We start from the raw sequence: 13,507 nt of genomic DNA, 5'->3' as shown, positions 1-13,507 counted from the left end.
AACCAGATCTGTTTGGTCCAGGATGGGGCCACTAAGAGGATTCGAGCTCAGTCTGAGCGAATCTTACACAGGATTCTGGGGATCAATGGTACTTCAGGGAAGGCGTAGTGAATTGGTCCATCCCATGGAATTAGGAACGCATCGCCCCATGATAACTGCCCAGTCCCGCTCGGGAACAAAAATGAGGGCATTTGGTGTTGCTCATGTCTGCGAAGAGATTGGTCACTGGATAGCCCCAGAAAATGGAATCTGTCATCTCTGGCTGGAGTTACCACTCGTGATCTGGCAAAACTGCAGCTGAGAGCATCCGCCATGATGTTGTTGACCCCTGGCAAGTATGCTACTTTTAAAAGGACTCTGTGCTGGATGCACCAGTTCCAGAGCCGGACAGCCTCTGCAGAAAGGGATCGGGAGTGAGCTCCATCCTGTGTGTTTATGTAAAACATGGTGGTAGTATTGTCCATAAGTATGCACATGGTACAATTGGTGATGGCTAAGACAAAGTGTCCGCATGCATTCCTGACAGCTCTGAGCTTGGATAGATTGATGTGCAGTTTGGCCTTGTGGGGCAACCACTTGTCCTCTATCGTCTGGTGGTGCCGGTGTGTGCCCCACACTATTAGTGAGGCATCTGTTGTGATCTGTAGTTACAATTCCAGCTGGAGAAAGGGAACCCCGGAAAGTAGAATGCTGGGGAATGACCACCATTTGAGGGAGTCCAGCACTTGCTCAGACACAAGAAAAGGCTTGTGCAATGGATCCTGCGATGGTGTACAGACTGATGCCAGCCAATGCTGGAACCTGGAAGGCACAGAAATGTAGGCGTGCATACTAGACCACATAAGTGGAGGCCACAATGTGGCCCATTAGCTGGAGGCAGGTATGGACAGTCATAGAGCGGCTCACGAGTAAAGTGGCAACTAGGTTGCATAGCATATCAAATCTTTATTGAGGTAGATATCCTCTGGCTGATATGGAGTCGAGGGGCGCCCCTATGAACTCCAAGTCTTGTATGGGATTGAGAATCAACTTCTGCTCGTTTATATGGAGCCCTAAAAAGCTGAAAAGTTGCTTGGTCTTTGATACCATTTCTGCAGACTCCGTTCTTGTGCGACCCTTTATTAGGCAATTGTCTAGGTATGGGAAGATCACGACCCTTTGACACTGAAGGTACGCTGCGACGACTGCTAGAACCTTTGAGAAGGCCTGCAGAGCAGAGGATAGGCTGAAGGGAAGGACCTTGTATTGGAAATGATTGCCCCCTCCCATGAATCTTAGATATCATCTTTGGGCAGGATGTACCTGATGTGGAAACATGCGTCCTGCAGGTTGAGGGCTGCAATCCAGTCCCATTTGTCCAGTGCCAAAATGATTGAAGCTAGTGTGACTATCTTGAAGTGCTGTTTTTGCAGGAACTTCTTTTGTTTGCAGAGGTCTAGAATCGCTCTCCAGCCTCCTGTGTGCTTCTGGGTTAGGAAGTAAGTTAAATAAAACCCTCTTCTCTGGTACTGCTCGGGGATCTCCTCTATAGCTCCTAGCTGGAGAAGCCGATCGATCTTTTGCTTGAGAGGTATCTGATGAGAGGGGTCTCTGGAGAGGGACTAGAAAGTGAACGGGATTGTGTATCCTATATGGATGATTTGCATAACCCACTGGTTGGATATAATTGAATCCCAATGATGGAGGCATGGATGTAGCCTGTGGTCAAATAAATATGTCTGGTTTTGTTGCACAGGATAATTGGAGAGGTCAGGGAGACCCTCAACCAACATTTCAAATGTGTTGTTTAGGGGCCTGGACACCAGGGGGAGTGTGGGTGTTGTGGGCACTTCCTCTGGTTGTGTTGTCTGGAATGATTGTATTTGTATGGCTTGTTTTGAGGACTGTTGTAATATGTGTCCTTGTTCCTATTATAGTGGGAGTAGCGCTTCTGTCTGTAAGCTGGTGTGTACATGCCTAAGGTGCACAGATTGGTACATGAGTTCTTGCTGCCATGTAGGATCTCATAGGTGTTGGGTGCATAGAGCTCATGCTTGTTGAATGGGAGATCCTCCACCTTGTTTTGGAGTTCTTTAGGGGCCCCTGAGACATGCAGGCATGATGTCCTCCTGCATGTTGGAGTTTGGCCAAGGTTGGGAAAAGTCCAATTCTTTGCGGGGGCGGGGAAGAGAGGGAGGAAACAAAATACTTCTGGTCCGCCTTTTTACTGATTGGTTGGGTTGATGCAAGTGTCCGCCAGATGTCATCGAACACCTCCATGATAGCTTCATCTATGAGCAGTGCAATCCTGCCTTGGGAGGAAGGTGCTTTGGGAGACACTGTTGTTTCTCCTTCACCTCTTCAAGCTTCAATTCCTGGGTAGTAGCTACCCTTTTTAAAAGATTTTGAAATTGCGTCTAGTTGTCGGTGGTATGTGCGTCCTCGGGTACTATAGCCTCCTCAGGGGAGGCAGCTGAGTGTCACCCTGATCATCTGAGACCTGGCCTTCCTCCTCATAGAATCATAGAGCTGGAAGAGACCTCAGGAAATCATCAAGTACAGCCCCCTGCCAAGGCAGCACCAATCCCAACTAAATCAACCCACCAGGGCTCTGTCAAGTCGTGACTTAAAAACCTCTAGGGATGGAGATTCCAACACCTCCCTAGGTAACCCATTCCAGTGCTTCACCACCCTGCTAGTGAAATAGTTTTTCCTAATATCCAACCTAGACCTCTCCCACTGCAACTTGAGACCACTGTTCCTTGTACTGCCATCCGTAACTACTGTGAACAACCTCTCTCCATACTCTTTGGAACCTCCCTTCAGGAAGTTGAAGGCTGCTATAAAATCCCCCCTCAGCCCCCTTATAATTTTGGTTGCCCTCTGCTGGACCCTCTCCAATGCATCCACATATCTACAGTGGGGGGCCCAGAACTGGACACAATACTCCAGATGTGCCTCACCAGAGCTGAATAAAGGGGAATGATGACATCTCTGGATCTGCTGGCAATGCTCCTCCTAATGCACCCTAATATGCCATTAGCCTTCTTGGCTACAAGGGCACACTGTTGACTCATATCCAGCTTCTCATCCACTGTAATCCCCAAGTCCTTTTCTGCAGAACTGCTACTTAGCCATTTGGTCCCCAGCCCGTAACAATGCTTGGGATTCTTCCATCCCAAGTGCAGGACTCTATATTTGTCCTTGTTGAACCTCATCAGATTTCTTTTGGCGCAATCATCCAATCTGTATAGGTCACTCTGGACCTTATCCCTGCTCTCCAGTGTATCTACCTCTCCCCCTAGCTTAGTGTCATCTGCAAACTTGCTGAGGGTGCAATCCATCCCCTCGTCCAGGTCATTAATAAAGCTGTTGAACAAAACCGGTCCTAGAACCGATCCTTGGGGCATGCCGCAAGAAACCGATCGCCATCCTGACATCGAGCCGTTGATCACTGCCCAACAGTCTAGCCAGCTTTCTATCCATCTTACAGTCCATTTATCCAATCCATATTCCCTTAACTTACTGGCAAGAATATTGTGGGAGACCATATCGAAAGCTTTGGTAAAGTCAAGGTATATCACATCCACTGACTTTCCCATATTCGCAGAGCGAGTTACTTCATCACAGAAGCTAATCAGATTGGTCAGGCATGACTTGCCCTTTGTGAATCCATGTTGACTATTCCTGATCACTTTCCCCTCTTCCAAGTGCTTCAAAATGGATTCCTTGAGGATCCCCTACACAATTTTTCCGGGGACTGAGGTAAGGCTGACTGGTCTGTAGTTCTCTGGATTGTCCTTCTTTCCTTTTTTAAAGATGGCCACTACATTTGCCTTTTTCCAATCATCCGGGATCTCCCCCAATCTCCACAAGTTTTTGAAGATAAAGGCAAAAGGCTCTGCAATGACATTTGCCAACTCCCTCAGTACCCTCGAATGCATTAAATCCGGGCCCATGGATTTGTGTATGTTTAACTTTTCTAAATAGTTCCTAACTTATTCTTTCTCCACCAAGGGCTGTCCACCTCCTTCCCATACTGCGTTGTCTAGTGCACTTGTCTAGGAGCTGATCTTGTCTGTGATGACAGAAACAAAGAAAGCATTTAGTACTTCAGCCTTTCCCACATCATCTGTCACTAGGTTACCTCTCTCATCCAATAAGGGCCCCACACCCTCTCTGATCACCCTCTTATTACTAACATGCCTGTAGAAACCTTTCTTGTTAGCCTTCACATCCCTTGCTAGCTGCAATTCCAATTGCGCTTTCACCTTCCTGATTACTCTCTTGCATTCTCAAGCAATATATTTATACTCCTCCCTAGTCATCTGTCCAAGTTTTCACTTCTTGTAAGTTTCCTTTTTGTGTTTAAGCTCACCAAGGATGACCCCGGTAAGCCAATCTAGTCGCCTACCATATTTTCTTTCTTGCTGTGCATCGGGATGCTTTCTTCGTGTGCCTTTAATAAGGCTTCTTTAAAATACTGCCAGCTCTCCTGGACTCCTTTCCCCTTCATGTAAGCATCCCACGGAAACCTGCCCATCAGTTTTCTGAGGGAGTCAAAGTCTGCTTTTCTGAAGTCTAGGGTGTATATTTTGCTACTCTCCTTTCTTCCTTTGGTCAAGATCTTGAAATCTACCATTTCATGATCACTGCTTCCCAGGTTGTCACCCACCTCTACTTCCCCTACTAGTTCCTCCCTGTCTGTGAGCAGCAGGTCAAGCTGCACATGGCCCCTGGTCGGTTCCTTCAGCACTGGTACCAAGAAGTTATCCCCAACATTCTTCAAAAACTTCCGGGATTCTTTGTGTACTGCTGTATTGGTCTCCTCTTCTGTTTCTGGCATGGTCAACGGAGTGTGAGATGGTGAGGCTGGTGGAAGCCTTTTTGGTAAAGGCGAAGGACCAGCAGACTGATGTCTAGGTGGTCCCCATTAGTCGCAGAGTGCCCAGAGGGGTGAGTAGTGTGGAGGAGCGTAGCGCCAGTCAGGGTGCCACTGAGATTGGTACAGGCGTTCCCTGTAAAGATGGTATTGTTGGGACATGGTGGGAGATGAGCGCTGTGAGGAGAACATGCTCCTCCGATCATACTTGGTCACCCTGGGTGCCCATGCAAGCACGGAGATATCCTATATCTGGAGATGGGCACAATGAAAAGAGGATAGTTCCCTTGCTGGGAGTAGAGAGGAGTGCCTCTCTTCACTTCCAGTACCAAGTAAATCTTTCTTATTCCTAATTGATTCACTGTGGTCAGCCTCAGCTAGCTGTATGGTGACAGTAGCCTCCACAGGGGGAGGCATCAAGGAAGCTGGCATGCTGGGAGACAGTGCTGGGGATTTGCAGGGCCGCTTGAAGCTGCCTCCTTTGCCGGTGCAGCACACTGAAGCACTTATTTCGGCACCAGGGCTTGCTGATGCGCTCTCCCTGATGTGGAGGAGGAGTGCACAGATGTCGTGTTGTGGTTAGGTGCTGCTGTAGCATTGCTTGGTGTAGTTCTCAGCACCATGGTGCCGGAGGTGCCTGGAGGGTCTCCCTGCTCACTCTGAGGAAAGGATTGGGTGGCAGCGATCTGGCTGGTGAGACCCTCCTTTTGTGATGCTTCTGCGTGTTGCAGAGGCAGATCTGTGCTTTGGAGGGTCTTCTCTCTGGTCCACTGAAGGTCCCCCTGTCGGTTGCATAGCCTTTTCAAGCAGGCTCATACGGAGCCTAAGCTTCTGATCCTTGCTTCCTCTGGCAGTTAAACTTCCAGGTTGCATTTCTGTGATGTATGGAACTCCCCCAAACACCTTATGCAGCTGCTATGTTCATCAGAGTCATTAGGTCACTGCAGCTGCGGCACTTTTTAAAGACCTGAGTGCCCGCCATCTCGGGGACCGTTATCGTTTGAGGCTAAGGGATGAGGCTTGTTTGAGCTGTCAGCCAGCTTGGTATAAAGTTTGCTGTTTTCTATCTTCTCAAGTTAGTTAATTTGTTTCCTCTTTTTTTTTTTTTTTTTTAAATAATGAGGAGTGTGGCTAGCTGGAGGAAAGTGGAGCCCCATCGCTCAAGTGTTCTGGGCCAAGGGTCAGCTCATTCTGTTTTGGTTGTTTGTTTGTTTTGTAGCAGAGTGGCAAGAATGTAACAGACACAAATTGTAATTTAGGGAGGTTAAGAAGTCAGTAGGAGAAAGCAAAAGTTCCTGTGAAGAGAGGAACACGTGGAGTGGCAGGAGAGCTCCAGCTACGAGCGAGGGCAGTAGACGAGGAACTGAAGGGGGGAGTCGGGCTGCGAGCCACCTGCTATGCATTGGCAGTCCAACTGCTAACTGCTATGAAAAGCTCCATTTCTGCGGCTTCAGGGATGACCTGTCACCTTACATGGAGCACCCACAGGGACATCATCTGAAGAAGAAGCTGATGTTCACAAGTCCATGCAACTTAATAAATCTCTAATTCATCCTTGATCCAGCAAAGCATATTTAAGTAAATGAAGTGTCAGTCCCATTGTTTTCAAAGGGACAATTTACATGATCAAAATTGACCACATGCTTAAGTGCTTTGCTGAATCCCTTTTGACACATACCAATACATTATTGCATTTATAAGTAATACGGTTATAGCTGGTTCTTGGCCTCAGGTTCAGTACCTAGTCAATTTGTTGTTCAATATCATGTCTTAAACCTGGACTTTGTAAACAGATGCATCTGGCAGCAAAGGCAGAAAAAAGGTTGGTTTATAAAAATATATCACTGCCCTTCTAAGCATTCTGCCCCAAAGACTCAAAGGATGTTGGAGACCAACAGTTTCTTTTTCATCTCCTCCTCCTGCTTCAAAGTACTTTAACATAAATGTCAAAGCAAACCAGTTGTAGTTCTTAAATAAAAGTGAAACATGCAAATTCTTTGGGGAAGGTAATATGTCTTATCTATGATTTGCTAATTAATGATGATACATGAATTAAAACTATTTTCCATATCTATAACTATGAGAGCACAAACATTCATTGCTCATGAATGCTTAGTTTTCTGGGTGTCGTGGGGCAAATTGAAAAGGAAATTACAAAGGTTTCAAGAAAATTTCAGTAGAGAACTGCACACTAACTTAATTGTGCATAAAGTCAGGAAACTGAATAAACTGTTTAATAACATAACATACAACATTTCTATCTTGCTCTTTAACAGGTATTTTAATAGCATTTAATCAACTTTATAACATTACCATAAACACCTACATTTGTTTTATGTAACTTAAAAGGTTTGACACCATACTCCAGCATGAGGTTCATGAAGACTCCCTCCCTACAAACAATTAACGATGCTTTATTTATGGTTCCCTAAACATTTCCTTCTTTGAGGTTTATCTTGGCTCTTTCAAATTGCATAAATATATCTAATTGTTGTGCGCTTTTTGTATGTGCATAGCAGGGGACTGCGAGGGGCTGGGGGAATATTACATTCAAGATATAGTTTAATTTCATCTCAACCACTGTAGAAGAATAAAAAAACCTATATTTTACATAGAAAAAAGAAAGAAAAGAAAAAAGAAAATTCCAAGTACTGTATTATGCTTTATTTTATAATTCATCTATTGCAGCTAAAGTAGTTATGATATTATTGTTGGCTATTAGGACTCAAAAAGAGTTTTTAATGGTTCTCAAAAGAAAAAAAAAACTTTTGATAGAAGAAAAAAGGATACAAGAACCTGTTGCTCAAAGAAACGAATGTGTTTTGAATCCACGAATATAATGTACAGTTTCTAGATTCCCCTTATCTGAGAAAGTTTGAGGAGAGGATATCCTCTTGCCCTGCTCCCCCAATCCATGTTGAAAAATAGTTCAAGCACAGATTTCCAGGCAGAATCCCTAAACAGTATGAATCAGACTGACTCAGTTATGGAAATGTAGAATTGTGAAGCCATTTTCATTAAAACATGAACAATAATTACATTGAACCCTTCAGGGATCACTTTGTTTGAAAGTATTTTATGCACTTGACAGTTTGTACTATTAAACACTAGGAACTGATAATATTTGAGACCTCTGAAGAATTGAAGTGAGCTGTGAAAGTCACAAACTGCTGACAAAAGGATTCAATACTGGAACATGGATGTTACATGTAATGCACATTTGATATTGGTGAGAGTTAGCAACAATGTTTGATAATATGAGAATATATGGAAAGACTTTTGTTCCCTAATGTGTCTGGTGCCTATAAAACGGGTCTGAGACATCTGGAAAGATTGGGTTTGAGAAATACAGATGGAATATAAGTGGTTCTACAATTAAATAATATGTTCAGCAATTGGGTAATCACTATGTAGACTTGGAAGTTTCCCTGAAGTATTGTTGAGCAAACTGCCTAAAGCACATTTTAACATCTATTTTCTTAGTGTTTTCCATAACTCAGAAACGCATAAGGCCCCTTTTTTCCTACCTTCTGGGAATACAAGTTTGGCAATATTACTTAGCTATTCTAATCAGGTAAGTTTTCTTGGCTCTTCATATTAATCACATCAGACAAGATCATAGTGCAGTTTTTGCCTTGCAAAACAAATCAAAGTATAACACTCGCGAACTGAAGTTCATAACCCTTTTATTAATCCTTTTCTATCGTAGTCTTTCTCTCATACATGAACTTATTTGGAAACAATTCTCCTCACTCAGATTTAGTGAACAGAAACAAGTAATCTCTACCAACAAAGCAGGTGAATGCAAGTTCAGTCTGATTTTTACACAGAAACAGAACTGTGACTGTTTCAGTGCCCAAGCCACTGGGTGCAAGGGAAGGAGACTTCTTAATGTTAGCACAGCAAGTGTAAACTATAAATTCTCTAGGTCGGTGTGGGCAATAATTTTTATGGGGGGCCACTCCAAGACTTTGGTATGTGGTCAAGGACATCACTTTTCTATGGAGGGAGTATGTGGTCTGGAAAGGAGGTCGGGTGCAGAAGGGAGTTTGAGGTAGGGGACTGGGGTGCAGGTGATGGTTTGGTATCTGAGAGTGAATTTGGGAGGAGGAGGTTGTGACCTGGGGTAGCGGATTGGGGTGCAGGGTCCAGGAGAGGATATGGTTGCAGGATAGCATTCTGGCCAGGGGAGGGCTGAAGGACAGGGTACAGGATCTGGGAGAAAGTTGGGGAACAGGAAGGAGGTGCCTGAGACAGGCTCTGGCCCAGAGGTGCTTACGTAAACGGCTCCCAGCTAGCAGCCTGGTAGGACTCGCATGCAGGCTTCCCTGCCTACTAGCAGCCCCAGACTCTTCAAAGCGGCTGGCTGTTTCATGTGGCGCTCTGCTCTGTCCTTGGCCCCCAAAACAATCTCTCAGCTCCCACTGGCCAGTTTCCAGCCAATAGGAACTGAGAGATTGTGCTGGGGCAGGAGTAGTGCACAAAGCCTTCTCCCCATTCACCCGGTGCAGAGAGCCACAGAGAGCAGTCAGGCACTTACTACTCCTTGTAACACTTCCTAAATCTTTCCTCCCCAAGATGTCAGTGACAACTGCAGCCTGCCATGGCTAGCAGGAATTGGTTCAAACAAGCCTTCTTGTTCCTATATATTAGTGCCTTGTAAGTGCTCTACACAGCACAGAAACAGAAAAACTGGTTGATTTTTTTCTTAATGGAAAAAGGTGGTCAACGTTGAAGATTTTGTTTTCTTTAACTTCTGTATCCTTCTTGACTGGTTAGTTCTCCATTCAGTCAAGAAGTCAGCCCAAGACTCCAACTATCTGAAATATGGAATGCATGATTTTTACAAGTTTAGCCCCTGGAAGCTAACCTAACTGCAGCTCTGCACTTTAAATGTAGTAGGAGTCTGGCGGTAGTGAGCCCCCCCCACTGACTAATTGAGTAGTCGATGGAAATTCTATTGACTACCTGATTAGCTAATTAACCCATAACTTAATATCTCTAATGTGTACACCCTTGACTGATAGAGATGACTCAAGTTTTCTTTAATACCGTTTATCACCTAATTCTACCACACAACCCTCTCTGAACAAAGTTCTCTATGGTAGACAACTGCTCACTTTCTAAAAATAATTTTTTCTTTTTACTTAATTTTAACGTCACACCATAAGTTTGTAAAAACTGTAGGAACTTGTGTTGTCTCTTCTCTTTTCCTGAAATGCCTCTCACAGCTAGCCTGGGTTTTTAGGGATGTAAAGTCCTGTTTAATAAGTTAACTGGTTAAATGTTACATTTAAATGGGATCCCGCAGGCGGAGGTGAGGGGCCACTCCAGCCCAGCTTGGCCCACCATACCATGAGCTGCTCTGGCTAGGCTGTGCCCACTTGGGTTGGAGCTGCTCTGGCCAGACTGGAGTGTTCCCTGCCCGTGGCCCAGCGGGCCCAGCTGGAGCACCGTGCCATGGGCTGCTCAGACAGGGCCAGGCTGGAGTACCCTCAGCCTGGTGCGGTGGGCCACGCAGGCTGGAGCAGCTCCCCCACCCAATGTAAGTGAGGGGCCGTCAGTTAACCAGTAACCAATAAGCATCAACCAATGAGATCCCTAGTCTACTTATTCTCTATATACTGCACTTGTAATTCACAGGGGACATTGGTACCTCTGTTCCCTAATGGACCATCCAACTGGCAAAAGAGTCACTGAAAGACTCGTGATGCTCAACAACAGAAAAAGCGATATTACTCATAGGATAAGAGAACCACTCTGACTCCTTTTACAACTTAAAAAAATATACATAAGCATATGGTTCTATGTTACAAAAATTAAGATACAAATTTATAAACAATGAGAAAGATTTAATTTGCCAAATACAGCAGTTACTCTATTGGGGGGTAGGGCAATAATTTTCAAATGTAGGCAAATGCTCAGTCACCTGAATAGATTCCAATAATAAAATGTAGCAGGACATGTGACAGATTATATTGGCATGCCAAAGATGGTTGGGGTAACAAGACATAAAAAGCCAGCACCTAATCCCACTGTGCAGAAGTCAGCTGAAACAAATAAATATATCTTTAAGAAACAAACATTTGCTGAAGAATTAGTCTGTTAGCTAAATTAACATCCCAAATCTTGTACCTTTTTCTTCTACTACATGATGTAGTGAGTCCATAACTCTTGCACACTGTAGCAACAGCATACAGCTAGAAAATTCTGAATCTACCACAATTTGATCCAGTGGTTGGAACTTTCCTTGCTGGAAAAAAAAATCAAAGGGTTTACAGAAACATTACTATAAACAACAGCAAAAATATAATAAGCCGTTAAATTTTTTTTATGGATGGATTTTTAAACCAAGGATTACAAAGAAGGCTGGACTGAAAGTAGTTTATGAATATGTCGTGGCACTGTTTATAGAGCAACAAACTATAAACAGAGATTTCAAAACCATAAATACTTATAAAATATTGAACTTTTCAATTAGTGTACTTAAAAAGGTCCAGTTTTAAAACATCATGTAGACAAATTCAAGGTATAGGGATTTATTTTGGAATATGACACCCTAAGTTACAGTAGTTTAATGTGTGCCAACAGCTTTTCTAGACATAACCTGCTAGATTAAATTCAGCATCATAATTTTCATTCACGTTTTGCTTTTTCCTCCCTTCTAAAAAGAGGAATCTCAGAGGACCAGTACTTAAGGACATAGTACTAACTTTTCACCTCTGGAAAGTGAGTTCCAGTTTGGCCTGAAGTCCTACACAATTGGCACAATTTAAAAAAACAATGTACATGAAAGAACCATCAAACAAATTTTGCCTTTGCCGGACTTTACAATGTATAATTATTCAGCACAGTTTGGCACAACTGGCAACTTTCCCTTTGGAAATCTCCTTAAGCACATTAGTACAAAGGCTCAATTAGCTCTCCATCCTTAGAGTGAATGGTCTCTGGGGCCAAAGCTGAAATCATGATGCTGGTAAGGGTGACCAAAAAAAACCCCAAAGCCGGGTAAACTGTATTCATTATTAGAGAATAATATCATTGGAACAATCAAAGGATTCATAAAATAACCAACTGAAATTCACAAGGTACAAAACAAAGGATTCCATTTTTCATTTGTTTCTAGAGAAGAAATAAGAAGAGGTAATAATCTAAAGAAAAGGAAAGATTGCAAGAGTAAAAAATAAACGTATATTAAAATTGGACCGTGAATAAAATTTTCAAAGTGCTATCACATCTAAATGAAGTGTGGTAGATGAAAATCCAGTGAAGGTATTCTTCTGTAACTATTTATAAGAATGTGGACTGCTAGAAGATTGATAGACTACAATTCTATAAAATATATTTGTTTAGATTATCCTTTGTCATAAAATGAGGAAACATTTCCAACACGATATAGGTGAAATTGATGGTTTGAAATATGAAACAGGTGTTTACTGCTAGAAGAACATGAATAAAAGTAAGATTTTGTATCATCCACAACCTAAAAGAACAAAGAAAATAATTCTGTCCCATTCATATAATTTTTCTTCATTGAAACAGTGGCAGGGAATCTTTGAGGGAGAAACAAGAAATAGGTCCTGAAGAAAAGAGAAACCTTTCAGATAAGTAAACTGAATTAAAAGTGGCATTTAAATTCTTCCGGTTAGATCAGCGGTGGGCAACCTGAGGCCCATGGCCCATATGCATTCTTTGGGGTTTTATGTGTGGCCTGTAAGACATTTTGTTTACTGTTTCCCACACAGTTGCCAGATTTTGCTGGTTTCAATTTGCGTAGTTCTTTTCCTAACGGTATTAGTAAAGTGACATGCATGTAAAGCAAGGGCACTTGAAATGAGGTACATGCTGATTACACGCAACACTGACTGTGAGAGCCATACTCTACCTATGCATCCAATTAAAGTGCTGCTACAGTTCAACTGGCACATCCCACAAATTTTAGGTATGCAGGTACCATCTACATGTTTTGTTAGTCTAAAAAGTGCTACCAGACCATTTGTTGTTTTTTAAGTTTTTCCTTTAAGATCAACCTTCCATAGAAATGTTTGGTTATATTATTAGACAACCAAGAGTATATAATAATTGTATTTGTCTATGTTGACCTGTATCTTGTTAGAAATTTAACAATATGATTTAATTAGCTTGTGGTAGCTAAAATTCTGTCTCTTTCTTTAATGATTCATTAATGTAGTATAATGATTCAGAGATCAAAAAGGGATATTATCATTTAGATGGGATTTGCAGTGTAGTAATATTATTGACTTAATTTTTCTTTAAAACTTGCAAATTCCACATAAGTAAACTAACTGTGACATGTCTGAATGGTTAATTGCCTTATGTTAATGAATACAACTAATTACCAGGAAACAGAGATTAGTTTCAAAGCAATAATATACAGGCACTTCCCGAGTTACAAACACCCAAGTTATGCACATGCACATGCACATGCACACAACTCTCAGGGGAGCAGGCAAGAGGTGCAGGCAAGGAACTGCAGGTTCCCACATCCCACAGACATTGTAGTGGCTCCAGCAGCCCCTAGCCCAGAGGAGCACAAGATATGGCCCACGGTCCTTTTAATTTGACCCATGCTGCTCAAAGTGGCTAGCTGTCCTCTATGGTTCTCTGCACTGCATGCATGGGGGA

At 43.0% G+C, this 13,507-nt stretch overlaps 1 protein-coding gene across 3 annotated transcripts in view; it reads right to left on the bottom strand.

Moving 5' to 3' along the window:
• The window catches only part of RNASEH2B (ribonuclease H2 subunit B), a 58,224-nt gene that overhangs the window by 26,391 nt on the left and 18,326 nt on the right, over window positions 1–13,507 (bottom strand). For all 3 annotated transcript variants that reach the window (XM_075919085.1, XM_075919084.1, XM_075919086.1), the window contains exon 5: window positions 10,997–11,114. In XM_075919085.1, coding sequence (XP_075775200.1) covers window positions 10,997–11,114 — 118 coding nt within the window. The remainder of the gene's footprint in view (window positions 1–10,996; window positions 11,115–13,507) is intronic.

This window comes from Pelodiscus sinensis, chromosome 1 (assembly GCF_049634645.1).
Source record: "Pelodiscus sinensis isolate JC-2024 chromosome 1, ASM4963464v1, whole genome shotgun sequence".
In the NCBI taxonomy this organism is placed as follows: Eukaryota; Metazoa; Chordata; order Testudines; family Trionychidae; genus Pelodiscus; species Pelodiscus sinensis.
The sequence above is the reverse complement of the archived record's forward strand: the minus strand, read 5'-3'. Positions and strand labels throughout refer to the sequence as shown.